General features: G+C 44.9%; 1 protein-coding gene across 1 annotated transcript in view; it reads right to left on the bottom strand.

Annotated features, from left to right (window-relative positions):
- Positions 1-849: 849 nt before the first annotated feature.
- Positions 850-27,704, bottom strand: part of LOC133535601 (uncharacterized) — a 38,564-nt gene continuing 11,709 nt past the window's right edge. The window contains exon 3 of the mRNA XM_061875557.1: positions 850-1,025. Within this exon, the coding sequence (XP_061731541.1) occupies positions 850-1,025 (176 nt within the window). The remainder of the gene's footprint in view (positions 1,026-27,704) is intronic.

Genomic DNA, 27,704 nt, shown 5'->3' with positions numbered 1-27,704 from the left:
AGTGAAGCATGAACACAAACATGTTCAACAGTAAATGGACTTTCTAACAATTAGGAAAGTTCCTTCACATTCACACACAGTATAAAACGTTTGGTGGACAACATGAGACACAGAAGGAGTGGCATAGAGCATCGTCTTTCTGTGGCAGCGTCGGAGAAAGTTGTGCATGCAAACAAACTGTTGCGTCACAGTCCACACAACTACGGCGAGTTCAAGGATTGCCGAAATTAGTAGGACAAAACAGTGCTCTCCAGTGAAGCATGAACACAAACATGTTGAACGGTGAGTGCACTTTCTAACAACTAGGAAGGTTCCTTTACATTCACACACAGTATAAACCGTTTGGTGGACAACATGAGACACAGAAGGAGTGGCATAGTGCACGTCTTTCTGTGGCAGCTTCGGAGAAAGTTGTGCATGCAAACAAACTGTTGCGTCACAGTCCACACAACTACGGTGTGTTCAAGGACTGCCGAAATTAGTAGGACTAAACAGTGCTCTCCAGTGAAGCATGAACACAAACATGTTGAACAGTAGACTTTCTAACAACTAGGATGGTTTATGTCTTGTGTGTCCTCCTACAGAACCCACATTAAAACTAAATATATCTATTTTGCCCCCATCTTTATCCATTTTATAAAAATCTCTAGGGAGCCACTTGAACCCGGACTGAGCAGGTCCTACAAGATCCCAGGTACAGTACCAGAGCCGAGCAAAAAGAGGTATTGTCGTCAAAGCCAGAGTGTTCTTTCCGTCCCAACTCCAGCTCCATTTCTACGCTGAGCTTAGTTTGCCTTTCTCCTGTTGTCACATTTCCAGGTTGATATGACAAAACCCCCCAAAAAAAGGCTATCCTCCTGTTTGTTTATCTGCTCTTCCCACATCCCACATCCTCCCTTCACGGGCGTGCCACCTCCTCACCTCGTTAGTGTTCCAGCGGTGGCGCTCCTTGGGCAGAGAGGAACATTTGGGCAGACACTCCAGCAGCTTCTTGGGAAGGTAGATCTTCAACTGGCCTGGCTCACCTGTCGGGGGAGGCAGAGCAAGGTGAGTGTAAGGTCAGGGCGGTAACGATGGTTGAATGACAACTTACAGTGGTGGTCAAAAGTCTACATACACTTGTAAGGAACATTATGTCATGGCTGTCTGGAGTTTCCAATCTTTTCTACAACTCTCAACTCTCTCAACCTCCGGGCTGATGATTAAGAATTTGGAGCTAATCCTCCTTTTTCATTGTCCCGTTTAAAACAGCAGTTCTATTGGCAGCAAAACAGGCCCAGAGCATAATACTAGCACCACCGTGCTTGGCGGTAGGTCTGATGTTCCTGGGATTAAAGGCCTCACATTTTGTGCTTCAAACATATTGCTGAGTATTGTGGCCAAACAGCTCACTTTGTGTTTCATCTGACCACAGAACTTTCCTCCAGAAGGTCTTATCTTTGTCCACACATGCTTATATCCATACATATGCATATATATATATATATATATATATATATATATATATATATATACATATATATATATATATATATATATATACATATATACACACATATACATAAATATACACATATATATACATCCATGTATACAAATATACACATATATACATATACACATTTATACATATACATATACATTATATATATATATATATATATGTTTTTTTTTTATTATATATTTATTTATTTTTTTTTTTTTCAAGGTAGCGAGCCTTTGGAATTGGGAACAGTTTGTCCTGGTACAGTCCCTTGTTTTCTTTATTTTGTTCGAGCCATTTTGTTGCTGGCTTCCACGTTGTAAATGTCGTGGTGTATCAGATCGTGCTGTTTCCTGCTATTCTTCTGGATGTAGTTCCACTTCCTGTCTTGCGCTCTTATTTTGAGGTTTTTCACTTCCTGTTGTCCACTTTCCCGCAGCAGCTTTACGCCTGCACGAGAGCCCCTTTCCCCTCACCTGTTTTCCGTTAGCAATTAGCACGATGTAAACTGAGCTTGCAACACCATTTTAGTATTCTCTGGTCACCGTTGAAGATTCTTTCTGTGCGGGGGATCATATGCGCTACTTTGTGGACGCCCTCTGCTCCCCATTCATCGGAAGAGTTTTTGCTGTGTTCCAGCATTCCGTTTTGTTTTCTTTATAGCCTGTCCAGTTGCTGTCTCTTATTGATTTTGGTTGATCATTAAATATCCTTTTTACGCCACTACGACTTTCGTTGTCTCAGGCGACGCACCTCTTGTAAACAAACTGCCTTTGTCCAACAAATATGTCTGCTAGCCCCCACAATGCACTGCAAAACCGGACGACCTTCTGAACCCAAGCCAAGATAACTACCGAATCAAAAGTCACTCCGATTGCAACCGACCAGTCGATATTTGGGGCCCTTCGCGGTCGATCATGAAAATATTAGAGAAAAAAGGTATTATTATGACATCAGTGACACCCCCACCCGGATAATTACCATTTAAACCCCTAACCACGCCCCTTTATCTCTATCTTCAGCCTGACATCCCGCCGCTACACCCGCTGGTCTTGCAGAGGCACATTGCATGACGTGCTCGTTAAATCCTGGAGCTGCAACAATGCATTAAAGCTGACTGTTGCAACACATGGGACATTTTATGGCTGCGGACATCAAACAACTCTTGCCTCAACCACCAGTCCGTGACCATCACCGCTCGCCTGCCACGGGAAGCTAACAAGCCAAATAATAGACTGTGAACATTGCTCCAAAGTACAGATTTTTATGTTGATTTATTGGGAGTACAAAACGTATGCAAAGTCAGTAATATCGGATAAAAGAAGGCGGCAGGCGGCTCAAACAGGAAAAGTGAACCGCTGATTTTACTACTTCAACGACCACGTGACTTGCACCAACCAAAATATTAAGACTCTAGTGGCCAAAACCAGTTGGCCCTCCACATCTGGGGTGCCCAAAGTGCGGCACAGGGGCCATCTGTGCTCAGTGACTCGTTTGTCATTGGACCGAGGCAGCAAAAATGGGAAAACCGCCAGAGACAGAATGAGGAAAAAACCAAAATGTTGACATCAAACAACATTGATGACACAAAGCTTTGTCTTTAAACAACAAACATACAACAAAAATAATTCCTCTCCAAGGTTTCTCATAGTCATCATGGTCGACGTCCCACTGGGGCACTGGGGTGAGTTTTTCCTTGCCTGCCCTTATGTGGGCCCTACCGGGGATGTTGTTGTAGTTTGTGCAGCCCTTTGAGGCACTTGTGATTTAGGGCTATATAAATAAACATTGATTGATTGATTGATGTGTATATATGTATACATATATATATATATTAGGGCTGGGCAACGATTAAAAATTTTAATCGAAGTTAATCGCACTATTTCTCCGATTAATCGCGATTAACTGCATTGTATACGCAAAGCCCAACAATGAATTCAAAAGTAGTGTGTAGTGCACCTTCATTGGAATATTCTCCCACATGAACAAAAGCGCCAAAACATTTGTTGTGCAAACACAATTTAAATCAGTCCTTGTTAAACAGTAGCAGTTAAATAGCATATTTGATGAAAATCAACTCCAAAAATGTAAATACAAACATTTAAGCTTATTTCCACTGCCAGGGTATTTAAGTTATCCTGTTTGTTATGGAAAATAAATATAATCTACATACAAATCTCTGAGCCACAATCATAACATCTGAACAGGCAATTTCTGAGGTAACAGCAGAAACATTTTTTTTATCAGGGATCTTATGTTTAAAAAACCTATATTATAGGTAGTGGGCTGTTTTAGGGAATTTTTGATCAAATTATCCGTAGTAGCAATATTAATAATGTTGTGTTTATTCTGCGTAGTGCACTTAAAATAATTATGACCATATCTAGGAATTGATATGATGGGAATTTTCCGATTGTTTGCTTGGTGCTTTGATAAACTGAACGCATCATATACATGGTACTATATTGTGATGTTATGAGCCAGGGAAAAAAAGAACTACCCTACCCAGCATGCAACAGGAGTGACGAGCATGCGCGGTAGCCCGGTATAGGTTGTGTCGCCATGACGGCATCTTGTATGTTGTGATATGCACGCTCTGAAAGCAAACGTTAAGAACTCAGCCAACACTCCTGGTCTGCATTATTCATAAATAGACAACACAAATACGCCGCTGCTTCACAAGCCGCTGGATGTAGCCGGCAAAGTATTCCCATGCTAGCTAGCCGGTCTAGCAAGCACGCGTCATTCAGTCCAAAACGGCCCGATCTATCCACATTCAGAATTGTCTGGCGGTCGTAAGTGATCCCGGAGTGACCACGCTGTAAGCCAGCCAGGAAATTTGCAGAATTGTCCGGTATTTTTGCCAAATGTTCCATCTTTACCAAGAGCCCCTCGACGCCGAAGTACATCCATTGTTAAGAAAAGGCGTTAACAAAATAAAAGCATGTAAACAACATACGCAAACGTGCGATAAAATAATTGTCGGCGTTAATAGATTGATGAGTGAACGCGTAACTAACGCATTAATTTGCCCACCCCTAATATATATATATGTATATATATATATGTGTGTGTTTGTTCATGCTTCTCTGACGGCTGCATCTTGCAAAACTATGTCAATATCTTCATCAACAACATATTTGTGAAAAAATGTGAAATGGAGTGCAACAATTGGAGATGTCTTGACAGGGTGTCCAAACGAGGTTTTAACCTGGCCTGCGAGATGTAGTTAATAAGAAATTCCAAAGACATGCACCTGGGGATAGGTTGATTGGCAACACTAAATTGGCCCTAGTGTGTGAATGTGAGTGTGAATGTTGTCTGTCTATCTGTGTTGGCCCTGCGATGAGGTGGCGACTTGTCCAGGGTGTACCCCGCCTTCCGCCCGATTGTAGCTGAGATAGGCGCCAGCGCCCCCCGCCACCCCGAAAGGGAATAAGCGGTAGGAAATGGATGGATGGATGGATATATTTTAATAATTTGACAACTCAGGCACTCCAATTATGTCTCCATCTAGTGGACAACGGGAGTAATACAGGTCAATAACTTTCGTTTGAATGAAAGCGCAACAAATTTCTTGTATCACCCAAAGCAAACAACCTTACCTAGTCATGGTGCAAAAAAAAAAAAAAATATATATATATATATATATATATATATATATATATATATATATATATATCGAACCAACGCATAAAGTCAACAAACATGGTCACATGTAACACAACCTGCTCACTGAACTTGGTGGACATTATGATAAAAAACAACCATAAAAAAAATTGCACCCATTTAAATCCATTTCAAAGGATGATGGGAAAATGCAAAACACTCTCCACACTTGCCCATGTTTTTGCATATTTTAGCTGCTTGATTTTTGTGATTATTTGCAAAATTTCAAGGAAGCTGTCACAGCAGTAAACAAGGTAGGAGTCAAACTTTCAAATACTCTTAATATCCAATTATATGTATATATATATATATATATATATACATTTTCTACCACTTATTCCCTTTTGGGGTTGCGGGGGGTGCTGGCGCCTATCTCAGCTACAATCGGGCGGAAGGCAGTGTACACCCTGGACAAGTCGCCACCTCATCGCGGTCAACAATTTTTCTAAATCAGCATCTTTCTTTTTAAAATGCATAACCTTAAACAGATTGATTTCACAGTTGATTATTAATGAAATTGAACACACATTTATTTTCTTAACCTTATTGCCTAACATCAATTTAGAACATGCAGTATGTTGTAAATATTGCACTCATGTATTGGAGTCCAAAAAATAATGTATTTTTGTCGAAAACCATTATTATCAGTTGAAAATAAGTGGTTCCAGTATTTAGTGGCAGCACCTGGAGATAGGCCCCTCCCACCTCCAAAGACACGCACCTGGAGATAGGCCCCTCCCACCTCCAAAGACACACACCTGGAGATAGGCCCCTCCCACCTCCAAAGACATGCACCTGGGGATAGGTTGATTGGCAACACTGAATGGTCCCTCGTGTGTGAATGTTGTGCACCTGAACGCAGCATTACTTTAAAAACATGCTTCTATTTTGGAAATGATGATCATTAAAAAAATAATCACTTATTTGAAGACTGAGTCAACAGGATTATTCCAAAATGTTGATAAAAAAAGTACTTTCCATTTGATTGTGTCACTACCCTAATGATCAGCTCAATTGTAGCTGACTAAATAACACCAGGAAACACAACTTTGACGAGTTGTACGCTGATAAAAAACGTTTCAAGTCGCACAAAAGCTGACATGATTGAAGAGAATATGCAGGGACAGTCTTTAAAGATGCACACTGACTTTCAGACTTTGCAACACATTTGTGTAAAAACTGCAGGATGAAGAGACTTACCTTTGCAAACATGCCCTGTCACTTCCTGCTCCATAATGTAGGGGTGTGGCCTAAATCTAGAATTAGCCACACCTCTAAAACTCTAGTGTTTCCGTGGTGACAAGATTTTTTGGAGCACAGTTTTGAAATAAAAAAAAAAATAAACTTACAAAGATTTGTTGGTTTATTTATAAGATGTGTAAAACGACACCATTGAAACACAACATCTTTTTTTCACTACTAGAAATGTAGGGGTCAGGATGGGGGACAGCTACTTCCTCAATAAAAAGTACCCCACAAATTCTGATTATGTATTTATTTATCTTATCACTATCTCAAATAATGCCCTCAAATGGTTTTTTTACACCCTTTTTTTGCTTTAATCCGGTACAAGGCCCCATGTGTATATATATATATATATATATATATATATACATATATATATATATATATCCATCCATCCATCCATCCATCCATCTTCTTCCGCTTATCCGAGGTCGGGTCGGGGGGCAGCAGCCTAAGCAGGGAAACCCACACTTCCCTTTCCCCATCCATCTTCGTCTAGCTCTTCCCGGGGGATCCCGAGGCGTTCCCAGGCCAGCCGGGAGACATAGTCTTCCCAACGTGTCCTGGGTCTTCCCTGTGGCCTCCTACCGGTTGGACGTGCCCTAAACACCTCCCTAGGGAGGCGTTCGGGTGGCATCCTGACCAGATGCCCGAACCACCTCATCTGGCTCCTCTCCATGTGGAGGAGCAGCGGCTTTACTTTGAGTTCCTCCCGGATGGCAGAGCTTCTCACCCTATCTCTAAGGGAGAAACCCAAACTCATTTGGGCCGCTTGTACCCGTGATCTTATCCTTTCGGTCATGACCCAAAGCTCATGACCATAGGTGAGGATGGGAACGTAGATGGACCGGTAAATTGAGAGCTTTGCCTTCCGGCTCAGCTCCTTCTTCACCACAACGGATCGGTACAACGTCCGCATTACTGAAGACGCCGCACCGATCCGCCTGTCGATCTCACGATCCACTCTTCCCTCACTCGTGAACAAGACTCCTGGGTACTTGAACTCCTCCTCCCCATATATATATTTATATGCACATATGTATATATTTATACATTTTTATATATATAAAAATGTATACATATATGTGTCTGTATTAGAGATGCGTGGTTTGCGGTCTCATCCGCGGAGTCCGCGGTATCCGCGGGTCGGGCGGGTGACGTGACGAAAAAATAGATTTTAAATAGATTCGGGCGAGTGGCGTTTGAACCATTTGGAAACATATGATATACATGGTTCAGAGATTGGTAACTTTTACCGTTCAAAGAGCCATTTTTGACCTGTGTCACAAAGCGAAGAAGACATTAGTTGACGTAAACATTCTCAAGGACGTCTGCCGGCAGTCACCCAGTTAATAAGTATTAGGGCGTGCTATGAAGCCTTTGCCTTTGACGCCTTCAACAACATGTACAATTTACCTGTAAGTCCAGCATTATGTTGTGTGTGGCTTCCACTGACACACGCATACGACTGCAAGGCATACTGGGTGACACAGAGTACATTAATGGTTGTGATATAAACAATTTTAACACTCTTACTAATTTGCGCCACGCTGTGAAGTCACACCAAACAAGAATGACAAACACATTTTGGGAGAACATCCTCACAGTAACACAACACAACAAATACCCAGAATCCTTTGCATCCATGACAAATGCTGACTATATTATACACCCCACTAGCAGCAAACCCTGCCATATATACACATATGTATATATACATAAATATATATGTGTGTGTGGAGTTACTTTCAATGGAGAAAAAGGTTAAAACGTTGCCAAAATGCATCCAAATATTCCTGCCAGACAATGAAAGGCATCCAGCAAGTAGTTTTATCCCTCTGAGCGGTACTTTTATGACTGCTAAGCCATGTGATTTAGCACTGAGGATAGCTCGGCCATTTAAATGAAGGACATCATGAGCAGATTTGTCTAGAAGGAGTTAATCCGCTACAAAAGAGTCGGACGTGTTTTTATTTATGAGAGATCCAGGTGACAAAAGGTGAGCTGATCAGCCAGGAAACACCATGTCTGACAAGCAGAGTCTCCAGCATATTAAAGCTCATTAATGCAGCCAGCGCACAACACGCCGCAGTGCACACTATTACATATTTATTACACATCCAAGTGGGGGGACAGCTTTTCTTTTCTTTTTCATCCATTCATGGCCGATACCTAGCGGGGAATATTAGTGAGCAACTTAAGCATGGACTACTGGGGACTGTAAATGAAGGTGCACACATGGAGTGCACACTTGAAGGTGCACACATGGAGTGTACACTTGAAGGTGCACACATGGAGTGTACACTTGAAGGTGCACACATGGAGTGTACACTTGAAGGTGCACACATGGAGTGCACACTTGAAGGTGCACACATGGAGTGCACACTTGAAGGTGCACACATGGAGTGCACACTTGAAGGTGCACACATGGAGTGTACACTTGAAGGTGCACACATGGAGTGTACACTTGAAGGTGCACACATGGAGTGTACACTTGAAGGTGCACACATGGAGTGTAAATGAAGGTGTGCACATGGAGTGTACACTTGAAGGTGCGCACATGGAGTGCACACTTGAAGGTGCACACATGGAGTGCACACTTGAAGGTGCATACATCGAGTGCACACTTGAAGGTGCATACATCGAGTGCACACTTGAAGGTGCACACATGGAGTGCACACTTGAAGGTGCACACATGGAGTGCACACTTGAAGGTGCACACATGGAGTGTACACTTGAAGGTGCACACATGGAGTGTACACTTGAAGGTGCACACATGGAGTGTACACTTGAAGGTGCACACATGGAGTGTAAATGAAGGTGTGCACATGGAGTGTACACTTGAAGGTGCACACATGGAGTGTACACTTGAAGGTGCACACATGGAGTGTACACTTGAAGGTGCACACAAGGAGTGTACACTTGAAGGTGCACACATGGAGTGTACACTTGAAGGTGCACACATGGAGTGCACACTTGAAGGTGCACACATGCAGTGCACACTTGAAGGTGCACACATGGAGTGTACACTTGAAGGTGCACACACGGAGTGTACACTTGAAGGTGCACACATGGAGTGCACACTTGAAGGTGCACACATGGAGTGCACACTTGAAGGTGCACACATGGAGTGCACACTTGAAGGTGCACACATGGAGTGCACACTTGAAGGTTCACACATGGAGTGTACACTTGAAGGTGCACACATTGAGTGTAAATGAAGGTGTGCACATGGAGTGCACACTTGAAGGTGCACACATGGAGTGTACACTTGAAGGTGCACACATGGAGTGTACACTTGAAGGTGCACACAAGGAGTGTACACTTGAAGGTGCACACATGGAGTGTACACTTGAAGGTGCACACATGGAGTGTACACTTGAAGGTGCACACATGGAGTGTAAATGAAGGTGTGCACATGGAGTGTACACTTGAAGGTGCACACATGGAGTGTACACTTGAAGGTGCACACAAGGAGTGTACACTTGAAGGTGCACACATGGAGTGTACACTTGAAGGTGCACACATGGAGTGCACACTTGAAGGTGCACACATGGAGTGCACACTTGAAGGTGCACACATGGAGTGTACACTTGAAGGTGCACACATGGAGTGCACACTTGAAGGTGCACACATAGAGTGTACACTTGAAGGTGCACACATGGAGTGTACACTTGAAGGTGCACACATGGAGTGTACACTTGAAGGTGCACACATGGAGTGTACACTTGAAGGTGCACACATGGAGTGCACACTTGAAGGTGCACACATAGAGTGTACACTTGAAGGTGCACACATGGAGTGCACACTTGAAGGTGCACACATGGAGTGTACACTTGAAGGTGCACACATGGAGTGTACACTTGAAGGTGCACACATGGAGTGTACACTTGAAGGTGCACACATGGAGTGCACACTTGAAGGTGCACACATGGAGTGTACACTTGAAGGTGCACACATGGAGTGTACACTTGAAGGTGCACACATGGAGTGCACACTTGAAGGTGCACACATGGAGTGCACACTTGAAGGTGCACACATGGAGTGTACACTTGAAGGTGCACACATGGAGTGCACACTTGAAGGTGCACACATGGAGTGTACACTTGAAAGTGCACACATGGAGTGCACACTTGAAGGTGCACACATGGAGTGCACACTTGAAGGTGCACACATGGAGTGTACACTTGAAGGTGCACACATGGAGTGCACACTTGAAGGTGCACACATGGAGTGCACACTTGAAGGTGCACAAATGGAGTGCACACTTGAAGGTGCACACATGGAGTGTACACTTGAAGGTGCACACATGGAGTGTACACTTGAAGGTGCACACATGGAGTGTACACTTGAAGGTGCACACATGGAGTGCACACTTGAAGGTGCACACATGGAGTGTACACTTCAAGGTGCACACATGGAGTGCACACATGGAGTGCAAACTTGAAGGTGCACAAATGGAGTGCACACTTCAAGGTGCACACATAGAGTGTACACTTGAAGGTGCACACATGGAGTGCACACTTGAAGGTGCACACATGGAGTGTACACTTGAAGGTGCACACATGGAGTGTACACTTGAAGGTGCACACATGGAGTGCACACTTGAAGGTGCACACATGGAGTGCACACTTCAAGGTGCACACATAGAGTGCACACTTGAAGGTGCACACATGGAGTGCACACTTGAAGGTGCACACATGGAGTGTACACTTGAAGGTGCACACATGGAGTGCACACTTGAAGGTGCACACATGGAGTGTACACTTGAAAGTGCACACATGGAGTGCACACTTGAAGGTGCACACATGGAGTGCACACTTGAAGGTGCACACATGGAGTGTACACTTGAAGGTGCACACATGGAGTGCACACTTGAAGGTGCACACATGGAGTGCACACTTGAAGGTGCACAAATGGAGTGCACACTTGAAGGTGCACACATGGAGTGTACACTTGAAGGTGCACACATGGAGTGTACACTTGAAGGTGCACACATGGAGTGTACACTTGAAGGTGCACACATGGAGTGCACACTTGAAGGTGCACACATGGAGTGTACACTTCAAGGTGCACACATGGAGTGCACACATGGAGTGCACACTTGAAGGTGCACACATGGAGTGCACACTTCAAGGTGCACACATAGAGTGTACACTTGAAGGTGCACACATGGAGTGCACACTTGAAGGTGCACACATGGAGTGTACACTTGAAGGTGCACACATGGAGTGTACACTTGAAGGTGCACACATGGAGTGCACACTTGAAGGTGCACACATGGAGTGCACACTTCAAGGTGCACACATAGAGTGCACACTTGAAGGTGCACACATGGAGTGTACACTTGAAGGTGCACACATGGAGTGCACACTTGAAGGTGCACACATGGAGTGCACACTTCAAGGTGCACACATAGAGTGCACACTTGAAGGTGCACACATGGAGTGTAACTGAAGGTGAACTCAGGGATGTCCTGAAATTCAAACCTAACATGATGAATTCCACATTCAAGGCTAAAAACTTTATCTCTAAGCGGGCGTGAGTGTTCAACGTTGCGGTAAAAAAATGTTTTGTTGGGAGGAGGTGATGGTGGACAGGAAGTGAGTGATGGTGGTGGACAGGAAGAGGTGATGGTGGACAGGAAGGAAGTGGTGGTGGTGGACAGGAGGAGGTGATGGTGTACAGGAAGTAAGTGATGGTGGTGGACAGGAGGAGGTGATGGTGGACAGGAAGTAAGTGATGGTGGTGGACAGAAGGAGGTGATGGTGGACAGGAAGTAAGTGATGGTGGTGGACAGGAGGAGGTGATGGTGGACAGGAAGGAAGTGATGATGGACAGGAAGTAAGTGATGATGGACAGGAAGTAAGTGATGGTGGTGGACAGAAGGAGGTGATGGTGGACAAGAAGTAAGTGATGGTGGTGGACAGGAGGAGGTGATGGTGGACAGGAAGGAAGTGATGATGGACAGGAAGTAAGTGATGGTGGTGGACAGGAGGAGGTGATGGTGGACAGGAAGTAAGTGATGATGGACAGGAAGTAAGTGATGATGGTGGACAGGAGGAGGTGATGGTGGACAGAAGGAGGTGATGGTGGACAGGAAGTAAGTGATGGTGGTGGACAGGAGGAGGTGATGGTGGACAGGAAGTAAGTGATGATGGACAGGAAGTAAGTGATGGTGGTGGACAGAAGGAGGTGACGGTGGACAGGAAGTAAGTGATGGTGGTGGACAGGAGGAGGTGATGGTGGACAGGAAGGAAGTGATGATGGACAGGAAGTAAGTGATGGTGGTGGACAGGAGGAGGTGATGGTGGTGGACAGGAGGAGGTGATGGTGGTGGACAGGAGGAGGTGACGGTGGTGGACAGGAGGAGGTGACGGTGGTGGACAGGAGGAGGTGATGGTGGTGGACAGGAGGAGGTGACGGTGGTGGACAGGAGGAGGTGACGGTGGTGGACAGGAGGAGGTGACGGTGGTGGACAGGAGGAGGTGACGGTGGTGGACAGGAGGAGGTGATGGTGGTGGACAGGAGGAGGTGATGGTGGTGGACAGGAGGAGGTGACGGTGGTGGACAGGAGGAGGTGACGGTGGTGGACAGGAGGAGGTGATGGTGGTGGACAGGAGGAGGTGATGGTGGTGGACAGGAGGAGGTGACGGTGGTGGACAGGAGGAGGTGACGGTGGTGGACAGGAGGAGGTGACGGTGGTGGACAGGAGGAGGTGACGGTGGTGGACAGGAGGAGGTGATGGTGGTGGACAGGAGGAGGTGATGGTGGTGGACAGGAGGAGGTGATGGTGGTGGACAGGAGGAGGTGATGGTGGTGGACAGGAGGAGGTGATGGTGGTGGACAGGAGGAGGTGACGGTGGTGGACAGGAGGAGGTGACGGTGGTGGACAGGAGGAGGTGACGGTGGTGGACAGGAGGAGGTGACGGTGGTGGACAGGAGGAGGTGACGGTGGTGAACAGGAGGAGGTGACGGTGGTGGACAGGAGGAGGTGACGGTGGTGGACAGGAGGAGGTGACGGTGGTGGACAGGAGGAGGTGATGGTGGTGGACAGGAGGAGGTGATGGTGGTGGACAGGAGGAGGTGATGGTGGTGGACAGGAGGAGGTGATGGTGGTGGACAGGAGGAGGTGACGGTGGTGGACAGGAGGAGGTGATGGTGGTGGACAGGAGGAGGTGATGGTGGTGGACAGGAGGAGGTGATGGTGGTGGACAGGAGGAGGTGATGGTGGTGGACAGGAGGAGGTGATGGTGGTGGACAGGAGGAGGTGACGGTGGTGGACAGGAGGAGGTGATGGTGGTGGACAGGAGGAGGTGATGGTTGTGGACAGGAGGAGGTGATGGTGTACAGGAAGTAAGTGATGGTGGTGGACAGGAGGAGGTGATGGTGGTGGACAGGAGGAGGTGATGGTGGTAGACAGGAGGAGGTGATGGTGGTGGACAGGAGGAGGTGACGGTGGTGGACAGGAGGAGGTGATGGTGGTGGACAGGAGGAGGTGATGGTTGTGGACAGGAGGAGGTGATGGTGTACAGGAAGTAAGTGATGGTGGTGGACAGGAGGAGGTGATGGTGGTGGACAGGAGGAGGTGACGGTGGTGGACAGGAGGAGGTGATGTTGGTGGACAGTAGGAGGTGATGGTGATGGACATGAGGAGGTGATGGTGGTGGACAGGAGGCGGTGATGGTGGTAGACAGGAGGAGGTGATGATGGTGGACAGGCGGAGGTGTGCTGAGGCAAGTATGTCCCCCCCTAATCAATTATGCATTTATTAATAGAAGCCTGAGAAGACAGAATTTCAAACAGCTGAACGCTGCAGCTTAGTTAAAGCCTAATTTCTTTTTTAGCGGCCTGTCCGCCATGAATGCCAATCAGCGTTTAAAGCCCACCCCTCCTGGCTAGAACCCCCCCCCCACCCTCCCAAACACCCTTTCCCCCTGCTGTTCTGAAGGATTCTCATCAGAGCCTGGCCTTTGAAAGGTACCAACCAGCGCCACATCAAACAAAGCCGTCCCGCACACACACACACACACACACACACACACACACACACACACACACACACACACACACACACACATTCCCTGCTTGCCAACCAGAGCACACACATCACACTTTTCTGGTCCCGGGGTTCTCTTTTCTTTTTTTTTTTTTTTTTGCCGCACCGCTGACCTTGGTGCTGAAATCCCTTTGGAAGCGCACCTTGGCAGACACGATGACCACGTTAGTCCGTGGTCTCGCTGCCTCTCCCCGCTCAACACGGGGCTTCAAGGCCCCAAAGACTAGTTTATCTTGTGAGAATATTCAGCCTGGATAGTCGGCTTCCATCTGTTCCCAGCATCCTCAGCGGAGTCGTACTGTGACGGGACATGTGGCACAAACTTTACTTTGCAGAAGTTCTGGGCTGCCCAGGGAGACTAAAGTGTCCCAGGACGCCACACCAACTGGCATCTAAATTTAGAAAACAGTTTGATTAATGGCTGTGGTTCTATTTTAGTCTTGGGGTGAATCTCGGATTTGAACTTCAGGGGTGATTGACCCGCTTCCAATATTAATCATGCAGCAAACTTTCATTCCAGCAATGTAAGCATTCATCCATTTGTAGTCCTTACATTCCATGTGTGCTCGGCAAGTGCCAAAGACAATCAATCAATGTTATTTTACATTAAATTTAAGAAGGTCAGACTCTACATGAAGTTTAGCACTTTTAAATGAGAAAGACCTTAAAGGGAAACTGCAATCTTTATGAGAGACAAGAACGCACATGTTTTTGTTATAGGATTTTAAAGATGTTAAAAAACACTTGAACAACTGTTGTAGCCTTCAAAGTCTCTAAAACAACGTATATACACACTGCAAGGATATACAGTATATAACTTCAAAACAATATGTAATGTGTACAATATATATATAGTAGTAACAGACACCTTCATAACAATATGTAATATGTTCAATATTTACGGTATTTTGTTCATTTTAATCAATTAAACTGACTTCTTCTGGCATTTATTTCTGTTACCATAGCAGCGCATTTCAGACTTCCTGCAACAAATGTGTGTTCCTACTTCTGGAAACAAACGTGAGTGCGTCCAAATCATGGCAGACTTGGTAACAAGACAACGAACGCAACTATTTTTTTGGACAAATGAGGATGCACGACCTTATCTTTTTGAAGCTGAGTAAAGGGAGGATGAATGACTGGTTATAGAAAGTAGCACGGAGGAAGAGTGAGACGTTAGAGCAGACGGACGCCGAGAGAGTGAGGTCGGCGTGACTCCAAGCTATAAAAGTGGACTTTGAAGCTGAGCTGTTTTGACATAAAGGGAGTACTTACCCAAATAAACCGGGAAAAACTTCCACAACCAGCTGGACCAAACAGACAACTGTCCATGGAGCGAGTCAGTTTGATATCGATCATGATACTTGTTGGTACAACTACTGTCTGGCTAGCTGTGTACAAATAAAGCATGATATGTGGGCTCGCCCTTTTGTGGGTTCTTCCGAGGATGTTGTAGTCGTAATGATTTGCGCAGTCCTTTGAGACATTTGTGATTTGGGGCTGTATAAATAAACATTGATTGATTTATTGATTAATAATAAAAGATACTGTAATATGATTGTTTGTGTCACAGTCAAAAACGTCTTATGTATAGTAACAGCTCTCTTACCTTAATCTGTAGTTAGCTTTTACGGCTAATACCAAAGTACGCCAATGTGTTAGTAGGCTTGAAGAAACAAACGTGAGTGCGTCCAAATCATGGCAGACTTGGTAACAAGACAACGAACACAACTATTTTTTGGACAAATGAGGATGTGCAACCTTATCTTTTTGAAGCTGAGTAAAGGGAGGATGAATGACTGGTTATAGAAAGTAGCACGGAGGAAGAGTGAGACGTTAGAGCAGACGGACGCCGAGAGAGTGAGGTCGGCGTGACTCCAAGCTGTAAATGTGGACTTTGAAGCTGAGCTATTTTGACATAAAGGGAGTGCTTACCCAAATAAACCGGGAAAAACTTCCACAACCAGCTGGACCAAACAGACAACTGTCCATGGTGCGAGTCAGTTTGATATCGATCATGATACTTGTTGGTACAACTACTGTCTGGCTAGCTGTGTACAAATAAAGCATGATATGTGGGCTCGCCCTTTTGTGGGTTCTTCCGAGGATGTTGTAGTCGTAATGATTTGTGCAGTCCTTTGAGACATTTGTGATTTGGGGCTATATAAATAAACATTGATTGATTGATTGATTGATTAATACTAAAAGATACTGTAATATGATTGTTTGTGTCACAGTCAAAAACGTCTTATGTATAGGTAACAGCTCTCTTACCTTAATCTGTAGTTTGCTTTTACGGCTAATACCAAAGTACGCCAATGTGTTAGTAGGCTTGAAGAAACAAACGTGAGTGCGTCCAAATCATGGCAGACTTGGTAACAAGACAACGAACGCAACTATTTTTTGGACAAATGAGGATGCACAACCTTATCTTTTTGAAGCTGAGTAAAGGGAGGATGAATTACTGGATATACAAAGTAGCACGGAGGAAGAGTGAGACATTAGAGCAGACGGACGCCGAGAGAGTGAGGTCGGCGTGACTCCAAGCTATAAAAGTGGACTTTGAAGCTGAGCTGTTTTGACATAAAGGGAGTACTTACCCAAATAAACCGGGAAAAACTTCCACAACCAGCTGGACCAAACAGACAACTGTCCATGGAGCGAGTCAGTTTGATATCGATCATGATACTTGTTGGTACAACTACTGTCTGGCTAGCTGTGTACAAATAAAGCATGATATGTGGGCTCGCCCTTTTGTGGGTTCTTCCGAGGATGTTGTAGTCGTAATGATTTGCGCAGTCCTTTGAGACATTTGTGATTTGGGGCTATATAAATAAACATTGATTGATTTATTGATTAATAATAAAAGATACTGTAATATGATTGTTTGTGTCACAGTCAAAAACGTCTTATGTATAGTAACAGCTCTCTTACCTTAATCTGTAGTTAGCTTTTACGGCTAATACCAAAGTACGCCAATGTGTTAGTAGGCTTGAAGAAACAAACGTGAGTGCGTCCAAATCATGGCAGACTTGGTAACAAGACAACGAACACAACTATTTTTTGGACAAATGAGGATGTGCAACCTTATCTTTTTGAAGCTGAGTAAAGGGAGGATGAATGACTGGTTATAGAAAGTAGCACGGAGGAAGAGTGAGACGTTAGAGCAGACGGACGCCGAGAGAGTGAGGTCGGCGTGACTCCAAGCTGTAAATGTGGACTTTGAAGCTGAGCTATTTTGACATAAAGGGAGTGCTTACCCAAATAAACCGGGAAAAACTTCCACAACCAGCTGGACCAAACAGACAACTGTCCATGGTGCGAGTCAGTTTGATATCGATCATGATACTTGTTGGTACAACTACTGTCTGGCTAGCTGTGTACAAATAAAGCATGATATGTGGGCTCGCCCTTTTGTGGGTTCTTCCGAGGATGTTGTAGTCGTAATGATTTGTGCAGTCCTTTGAGACATTTGTGATTTGGGGCTATATAAATAAACATTGATTGATTGATTGATTGATTAATACTAAAAGATACTGTAATATGATTGTTTGTGTCACAGTCAAAAACGTCTTATGTATAGGTAACAGCTCTCTTACCTTAATCTGTAGTTTGCTTTTACGGCTAATACCAAAGTACGCCAATGTGTTAGTAGGCTTGAAGAAACAAACGTGAGTGCGTCCAAATCATGGCAGACTTGGTAACAAGACAACGAACGCAACTATTTTTTGGACAAATGAGGATGCACAACCTTATCTTTTTGAAGCTGAGTAAAGGGAGGATGAATTACTGGATATACAAAGTAGCACGGAGGAAGAGTGAGACATTAGAGCAGACGGACGCCGAGAGAGTGAGGTCGGCGTGACTCCAAGCTATAAAAGTGGACTTTGAAGCTGAGCTGTTTTGACATAAAGGGAGTACTTACCCAAATAAACCGGGAAAAACTTCCACAACCAGCTGGACCAAACAGACAACTGTCCATGGAGCGAGTCAGTTTGATATCGATCATGATACTTGTTGGTACAACTACTGTCTGGCTAGCTGTGTACAAATAAAGCATGATATGTGGGCTCGCCCTTTTGTGGGTTCTTCCGAGGATGTTGTAGTCGTAATGATTTGCGCAGTCCTTTGAGACATTTGTGATTTGGGGCTATATAAATAAACATTGATTGATTTATTGATTAATAATAAAAGATACTGTAATATGATTGTTTGTGTCACAGTCAAAAACGTCTTATGTATAGTAACAGCTCTCTTACCTTAATCTGTAGTTAGCTTTTACGGCTAATACCAAAGTACGCCAATGTGTTAGTAGGCTTGAAGAAACAAACGTGAGTGCGTCCAAATCATGGCAGACTTGGTAACAAAACAACGAACACAACTATTTTTTGGACAAATGAGGATGTGCAACCTTATCTTTTTGAAGCTGAGTAAAGGGAGGATGAATGACTGGTTATAGAAAGTAGCACGGAGGAAGAGTGAGACGTTAGAGCAGACGGACGCCGAGAGAGTGAGGTCGGCGTGACTCCAAGCTGTAAATGTGGACTTTGAAGCTGAGCTATTTTGACATAAAGGGAGTGCTTACCCAAATAAACCGGGAAAAACTTCCACAACCAGCTGGACCAAACAGACAACTGTCCATGGTGCGAGTCAGTTTGATATCGATCATGATACTTGTTGGTACAACTACTGTCTGGCTAGCTGTGTACAAATAAAGCATGATATGTGGGCTCGCCCTTTTGTGGGTTCTTCCGAGGATGTTGTAGTCGTAATGATTTGTGCAGTCCTTTGAGACATTTGTGATTTGGGGCTATATAAATAAACATTGATTGATTGATTGATTGATTAATACTAAAAGATACTGTAATATGATTGTTTGTGTCACAGTCAAAAACGTCTTATGTATAGGTAACAGCTCTCTTACCTTAATCTGTAGTTTGCTTTTACGGCTAATACCAAAGTACGCCAATGTGTTAGTAGGCTTGAAGAAACAAACGTGAGTGCGTCCAAATCATGGCAGACTTGGTAACAAGACAACGAACGCAACTATTTTTTGGACAAATGAGGATGCACAACCTTATCTTTTTGAAGCTGAGTAAAGGGAGGATGAATTACTGGATATACAAAGTAGCACGGAGGAAGAGTGAGACATTAGAGCAGACGGACGCCGAGAGAGTGAGGTCGGCGTGACTCCAAGCTATAAAAGTGGACTTTGAAGCTGAGCTGTTTTGACATAAAGGGAGTACTTACCCAAATAAACCGGGAAAAACTTCCACAACCAGCTGGACCAAACAGACAACTGTCCATGGAGCGAGTCAGTTTGATATCGATCATGATACTTGTTGGTACAACTACTGTCTGGCTAGCTGTGTACAAATAAAGCATGATATGTGGGCTCGCCCTTTTGTGGGTTCTTCCGAGGATGTTGTAGTCGTAATGATTTGCGCAGTCCTTTGAGACATTTGTGATTTGGGGCTATATAAATAAACATTGATTGATTTATTGATTAATAATAAAAGATACTGTAATATGATTGTTTGTGTCACAGTCAAAAACGTCTTATGTATAGTAACAGCTCTCTTACCTTAATCTGTAGTTAGCTTTTACGGCTAATACCAAAGTACGCCAATGTGTTAGTAGGCTTGAAGAAACAAACGTGAGTGCGTCCAAATCATGGCAGACTTGGTAACAAAACAACGAACACAACTATTTTTTGGACAAATGAGGATGTGCAACCTTATCTTTTTGAAGCTGAGTAAAGGGAGGATGAATGACTGGTTATAGAAAGTAGCACGGAGGAAGAGTGAGACGTTAGAGCAGACGGACGCCGAGAGAGTGAGGTCGGCGTGACTCCAAGCTGTAAATGTGGACTTTGAAGCTGAGCTATTTTGACATAAAGGGAGTGCTTACCCAAATAAACCGGGAAAAACTTCCACAACCAGCTGGACCAAACAGACAACTGTCCATGGTGCGAGTCAGTTTGATATCGATCATGATACTTGTTGGTACAACTACTGTCTGGCTAGCTGTGTACAAATAAAGCATGATATGTGGGCTCGCCCTTTTGTGGGTTCTTCCGAGGATGTTGTAGTCGTAATGATTTGTGCAGTCCTTTGAGACATTTGTGATTTGGGGCTATATAAATAAACATTGATTGATTGATTGATTGATTAATACTAAAAGATACTGTAATATGATTGTTTGTGTCACAGTCAAAAACGTCTTATGTATAGGTAACAGCTCTCTTACCTTAATCTGTAGTTTGCTTTTACGGCTAATACCAAAGTACGCCAATGTGTTAGTAGGCTTGAAGAAACAAACGTGAGTGCGTTCAAATCATGGCAGACTTGGTAACAAGACAACGAACGCAACTATTTTTTGGACAAATGAGGATGCACAACCTTATCTTTTTGAAGCTGAGTAAAGGGAGGATGAATTACTGGATATACAAAGTAGCACGGAGGAAGAGTGAGACATTAGAGCAGACGGACGCCGAGAGAGTGAGGTCGGCGTGACTCCAAGCTATAAAAGTGGACTTTGAAGCTGAGCTGTTTTGACATAAAGGGAGTACTTACCCAAATAAACCGGGAAAAACTTCCACAACCAGCTGGACCAAACAGACAACTGTCCATGGAGCGAGTCAGTTTTGATATCGATCATGATACTTGTTGGTACAACTACTGTCTGGCTAGCTGTGTACAAATAAAGCATGATATGTGGGCTCGCCCTTTTGTGGGTTCTTCCGAGGATGTTGTGGTCGTAATGATTTGTGCAGTCCTTTGAGACATTTGTGATTTGGGGCTGTATTGATAAACATTGATTGATTGATTGATTGATTAATACTAAAATATACTGTAATATGATTGTTTGTGTCACAGTCAAAAACATCTTATGTATAGGTAACAGCTCTCTTACCTTAATCTGTAGTTAGCTTTGACGGCTAATACCAAAGTACGCCAATGTGTTAGTAGGCTTGAAGAAACAAACGTGAGTGCGTCCAAATCATGGCAGACTTGGTAACAAGACAACGAACGCAACTATTTTTTGGACAAATGAGGATGCACAACCTTATCTTTTTGAAGCTGAGTAAAGGGAGGATGAATGACTGGTTATAGAAAGTAGCACGGAGGAAGAGTGAGACGTTAGAGCAGACGGACGCCGAGAGAGTGAGGTCGGCGTGACTCCAAGCTATAAAAGTGGACTTTGAAGCTGAGCTATTTTGACATAAAGGGAGTGCTTACCCAAATAAACCGGGAAAAACTTCCACAACCAGCTGGACCAAACAGACAACTGTCCATGGAGCGAGTCAGTTTGATATCGATCATGATACTTGTTGGTACAACTACTGTCTGGCTAGCTGTGTACAAATAAAGCATGATATGTGGGCTCGCCCTTTTGTGGGTTCTTCCGAGGATGTTGTGGTTGTAATGATTTGTGCAGTCCTTTGAGACATTTGTGATTTGGGGCTATATAAATAAACATTGATTGATTGATTGATTGATTGATTAATACTAAAAGATACTGTAATATGATTGTTCGTGTCACAGTCAAAAACGTCTTATGTATAGGTAACAGCTCTCTTACCTTTATCTGTAGTTAGCTTTTACGGCTAATACCAAAGTACGCCAATTTGTTAGTAGGCTTGAAGAAACAAACGTGAGTGCGTCCAAATCATGGCAGACTTGGTAACAAGACAACGAACGCAACTATTTTTTGGACAAATGAGGATGTACAACCTTATCTTTTTGAAGCTGAGTAAAGGGAGGATGAATTACTGGATATAGAAAGTAGCACGGAGGAAGAGTGAGACGTTAGAGCAGACGGACGCCGAGAGAGTGAGGTCGGCGTGACTCCAAGCTATAAAAGTGGACTTTGAAGCTGAGCTGTTTTGACATAAAGGGAGTGCTTACCCAAATAAACCGGGAAAAACTTCCACAACCAGCTGGACCAAACAGACAACTGTCCATGGAGCGAGTCACTTTGATATCGATCATGATACTTGTTGGTACAACTACTGTCTGGCTAGCTGTGTACAAATAAAGCATGATATGTGGGCTCGCCCTTTTGTGGGTTCTTCCGAGGATGTTGTGGTCGTAATGATTTGTGCAGTCCTTTGAGACATTTGTGATTTGGATTTATATAAATAAACATTGATTGATTGATTGATTGATTAATACTAAAAGATACTGTAATATGATTGTTTGTGTCACACTCAAAAACGTCTTATGTATAGGTAACAGCTCTCTTACCTTAATCTGTAGTTAGCTTTTACGGCTAATACCAAAGTACGCCAATGTGTTAGTAGGCTTGAAGAAAAATGATAAATAAATGATAAATGGGTTGTACTTGTATAGAACTTTTCTACCTTCAAGGTACTGAAAGCGCTTTGACACTACTTCCACATTCACACACACATTCACACACTGATGGAGGGAGCTGCCATGCAAGGCACTAACCATCAAGAACGAGATGATTGTTAGAATGCAAAAAAAATAATAATAATATCTTTTTGTCCCACATAATGATGGTGGATGATAAGCAAAATAAAATTTTTATAAAATTTCCCTTTTATTTTCATTGTTGGGTATTGTGTGTCGAATTTTGAGGACAAAAATGAACTGACTCCATTTTTAGGGGTAGAGTCCTAACACGACGTGTGAAAAGTGAAGTGCTGTGAATGTGAATGTAGGCTCACACCTCAGTATTTCCAGCAGGAAGACAACAACAGTCCAGTTCCAGTGAAGCGGACCAAAGGGGGGCGCTCTAAGTCACGTGGGCCAGAAGGTCTTTGACTGCAGTGGAACATGGCTTTTGTAGTAGCTGATCAAAAGCTGTCATTTGCAGCCAAATCACACAGAAGAGAGACCTGCATGAATATTTCACCTCCTAAAAGTGTCATCTCCATATTTAACAGAGAAACAAGCCAATGCCCTTGTGGGAAGGCTGTCAGGTAATTACAACTCTCCTCAGTCAGCGCCGAGAAACATCCTCCCGTGTTGGCCGTGGGACGCCTCAGGGGACATTTGCATGCCCCCCCCCCCTTTTCGGGACAAAATTCATGTGACGGAGAGAAAGAAAGGCAGCATGGAGGAGACGGCAGCGGGGGGGAGGGGGAGCAAGGCGGGAACAGTGTACGGGATGAGTGAGAGTGCGGGGGGAGGGAGGAGAGAAAGGATGGATTCAGGGGGTACAGGACGAGCGAGAGTCCGGGGGGAGGGAGGAGAGATAGGAGAGAGTGGGGGACGGGCAAGAGTGCAGAGGGAGGGAGGGAGGAGAGATAGAGTTGGGCAGGAGGTACAGGATGCAGGGGGGGGGGGGGGGAAGAAAGATAGTATGGAGTCAGGGGGTACAGGACGAGTGAGAGTCCGGGGGGAGGGAGGAGAGATAGGGTGGAGTTGGGGGTACAGGACGAGCGAGAGTGCGGGGGGAGGGAGGAGAGATAGGATGGATTCAGGGGGTACAGGACGAGCGAGAGTCCGGGGGGAGGGAGGAGAGATAGGGTGGAGTTGGGGGTACAGGACGAGCGAGAGTGCGGGGGGAGGGAGGAGAGATAGGATGGATTCAGGGGAGTGGGGGGGGGGACTGTGTACAGGATAAGCGAGAGTGCGGGGGGAGGGAGGAAAGAAAAGATGGAGTCCGGGGGTACAGGACGAGCGAGAGTCCGGGGGGAGGGAGGAGAGATAGGGTGGAGTTGGGGGTACAGGACGAGCGAGAGTGCGGGGGGAGGGAGGAGAGATAGGATGGATTCAGTGGGGGTGGGGGGGACTGTGTACGGGACAAGCGAGAGTGCGGGGGGAGGGAGGAAAGAAAAGATGGAGTCCGGGGGTACAGGACGAGTGAGAGTCCAGGGGGAGGGAGGAGAGATAGGATGGAGTTTGGGGGTACAGGACGAGCGAGAGTCCGGGGGGAGGGAGGAGAGATAGGGTGGAGTTGGGGGTACAGGACAAGCGAGAGTGCAGAGGGAGGAGAGAGAGAGTATGGAGTTGGGCAGGAGGTACAGGATGCGGGGGGAGGGAAGAAAGATAGTATGGAGTTGGGGGGTACAGGACGGGCGAGAGTGCGGGGGGAGGGAGGAGAGAGATGATGGAGTGGGGGGGGGGTACAGGACAAGCGAGTGTGAGGGGGGAAAGGATGGAGTTGGGGGGGGGGGGGTACAGGATGCGGGGGAGGGAGGAGAGATAGAGAGAGAGGGGCGTGCGAGCTCATTTTATCATTCTGCTGATAAAGTTCTCCTCCACTAATCCTCCAAGTGGGACCAGAGAAGAGATAGGAGCCAACTTGTATTCTGTGCATGTGCCAACGCTCCATGTGCGCGGGTTTGATACCCATCTCCCCTCACATCCCTCCACTCTCCTCCTCCGCTCGCCTTCTCGGGTCAGAGCAGGGCCGCGCCAACCCTCGGAAAGACCAAAGCACGCGGGGCCCATTTGGACTTTTGTAGACCATTAGAGCTGCCTTCAATTACAGAGAGTGTCCAAGGTCTCAGGGACCTAAAAGGCTCTCAGTCATGGAGACTAAAGACCACTTCCACACACACACAGGGGGCCTAAATACCTTTTGTCTTCAGCACATTGTTTCTAGGTGACTGTTTACACTGCATGTGAGCTTTATCAGACTCCAGTGTGGCTTGCATGCAGACTTTGTTCAAGTAAAAACGATTAATTTGAGCGAGGATGAAAGATTCGTGTTTGAGGATATTGATAGAGACGGACTAAAAAAATAAAAATAAAAAATAAAAATAAGTTTAAAAAAAAAAACGCAATTGCAATGGGACAAATTTATATGTTTTTAGACACGTTTACTAGGATAATTCTGGGAAATCAATCAATCAATCAATCAATGTTTACTTATATAGCCCTAAATCACTAGTGTCTCAAAGGGCTGCACAAACCACTACGACATCCTCGGTAGGCCCACAAAAGGGCAAGGAAAAACTCACACCCGGTGGGACGTCGTGACAATGATGACTATGAGAACTTTGGAGAGGAGTGAAGTGAATTATATTTATATAGCGCTTTTTCTCTAGTGACTCAAAGCGGTTTACATAGTGAAACCCAATATCTAAGTTACATTCAAACCAGTGTGGGTGGCACTGGGAGCAGGCGGGTAAAGTGTCTTGCCCAAGGACACAACGGCAGTCACTAGGATGGCGGATGCGGGAATCGAACCTGCAACCCTCAAGTTGCTGGCACGGAGGAAAGCAATGGATGTCGAGCGGGTCTAACATGATACTGTCAAAGTTCAATCCATAATGGATCCAACACAGTCGCGAGAGTCCAGTCCAAACACAGCAGCGAGAGTCCCGTTCACAGCGGAGCCAGCAGGAAACCATCCCAAGCGGAGGCGGATCAGCAGCGCAGAGATGTCCCCAGCCGATACACAGGCGAGCAGTGCATGGCCACCGGATCGGACCGGACCCCCTCCACAAGGGAGAGTGGGACATAGGAGAAAAAGAAAAGAAACGGCAGATCAACTGGTCTAAAAAGGGAGTCTATTTAAAGGCTAGAGTATACAAATGAGTTTTAAGTTGAGACTTAAATGCTTCTACTAAATCCCTTATCTTTTTTAACTATTTTTTTTTTTAACTCATTTTTTTTTTTTTTTTTTTCTAGTCCGTCTCTATCAATATCCTCAAACACGAGTCTTTCATCCTCGCTCAAATTAATGGGGAATTTGTCGTTTTCTCGGTCCGAATAGCACTTTTTGTTGGAGGCTCCCATTAAAAACAATGTGAATATGTGAGGAGCCATCAACATGTGACGTCATCGTCTGCGACTTCCGGTAAAGGCAAGGCTTTTTCAGGAAGTACTAAAACTTGCAAACTTTATCGTGGATGTTCTCTACTAAATCCTTTCAGCAAAAAAATGTCGATATGGCGTAATGATGAAGTATGACACATAAAATGGACCTGCTATCCCCGTTTGAATAAGAACATCTTGTCACACCTATGGATCATGTTTTGTTTTGTCATGTAATGTTTTGGATTTAGGACATTCAGTCACGTTTTGCACGTCCTGGTTTCACAAATGATCAGAACTATTTAAGTCATTCTTTTCCTTGTCTTCGTCCTGGGATCTTCTCACACATGCGCACGCACCCGACCCATGCTGCACCTCCTTCATGTCCTTGTCCATAATTCCATGCCGTGTAAGTTTTTTGTATTTATGCCATTGTGCTAGTCTTGTTTATAGTTTATTATTATTCATAGCCAATTGTTTTTGTGCAATGTCCTTTAGTTTATGTCCATCATTTAAAACTCATCTGTATACTCTAGCCTTTAAATAGACCTCCTTTTTAGACCAGTTGATCTGCCGCTTCTTTTCTTTCTCCGATGTCCCCCCCTCCCTTGTGGAGGGGGTCCGGTCCGATGACCATGGATGAAGTACTGGCTGTCCAGAGTCGAGACCCAGGATGGACCGCTCGCCTGTATCGGTTGGGGACATCTCTACGCTGCTGATCCGCCTCCGCTTGGGATGGTTTCCTGTGGACGGGACTCTCGCTGCTGTCTTGGATCCGCTTTGGACTGAACTCTCGCGGCTGTGTTGGAGCCACTATGGATTGAACTTTCACAGTATCATGTTAGACCCGCTCGACATCCATTGCTTTCGGTCCCCTAGAGGGGGGGTGTTGCCCACATCTGAGGTCCTCTCCAAGGTTTCTCATAGTCAGCATTGTCACTGGCGTCCCACTGGATGTGAATTCTCCCTGCCCACTGGGTGTGAGTTTTCCTTGCCCTTTTGCGGGTTCTTCCGAGGATGTTGTAGTCGTAATGATTTGTGCAGTCCTTTGAGACATTTGTGATTTGGGGCTATATAAATAAACATTGATTGATTGATTGATCATTTCATGCCATCGAGCAGGTTTTTTTGTTTCACGTTTGCAGTGTTTAGCCAAGTTTCTTCCTCCATTGTGAGCGCTTTTTGTTGTTTATTTGTTGATTAAATAAACCATGTACTTACATTCATGCCTGACTCGTCCCACATCATCCTTGCATCGAGGAAGCACAAACATCCACAGCCCTAGCCTGACACATCTCATTTCAGTAGGCCTTTAATATTTCATCATTGATATATAAACTATCTGACTGCGTGGTGGGTAGTCGTGGCTTTCAGTAGGCCTTTAAGAACAACATTCCTCAACAAGGAATTTAGAGAATTCGCCATCTACGCTCGGTAATATCGTCAAAAAGTTCAGAGAATGCGGAGAAGTCACTCCACGTAAGCCATGATATTACGCACCTTCCATCCC

Source organism: Nerophis ophidion, linkage group LG16, assembly GCF_033978795.1.
Source record: "Nerophis ophidion isolate RoL-2023_Sa linkage group LG16, RoL_Noph_v1.0, whole genome shotgun sequence".
NCBI classification, from domain to species: Eukaryota; Metazoa; Chordata; class Actinopteri; order Syngnathiformes; family Syngnathidae; genus Nerophis; species Nerophis ophidion.
The sequence above is the reverse complement of the archived record's forward strand: the minus strand, read 5'-3'. Positions and strand labels throughout refer to the sequence as shown.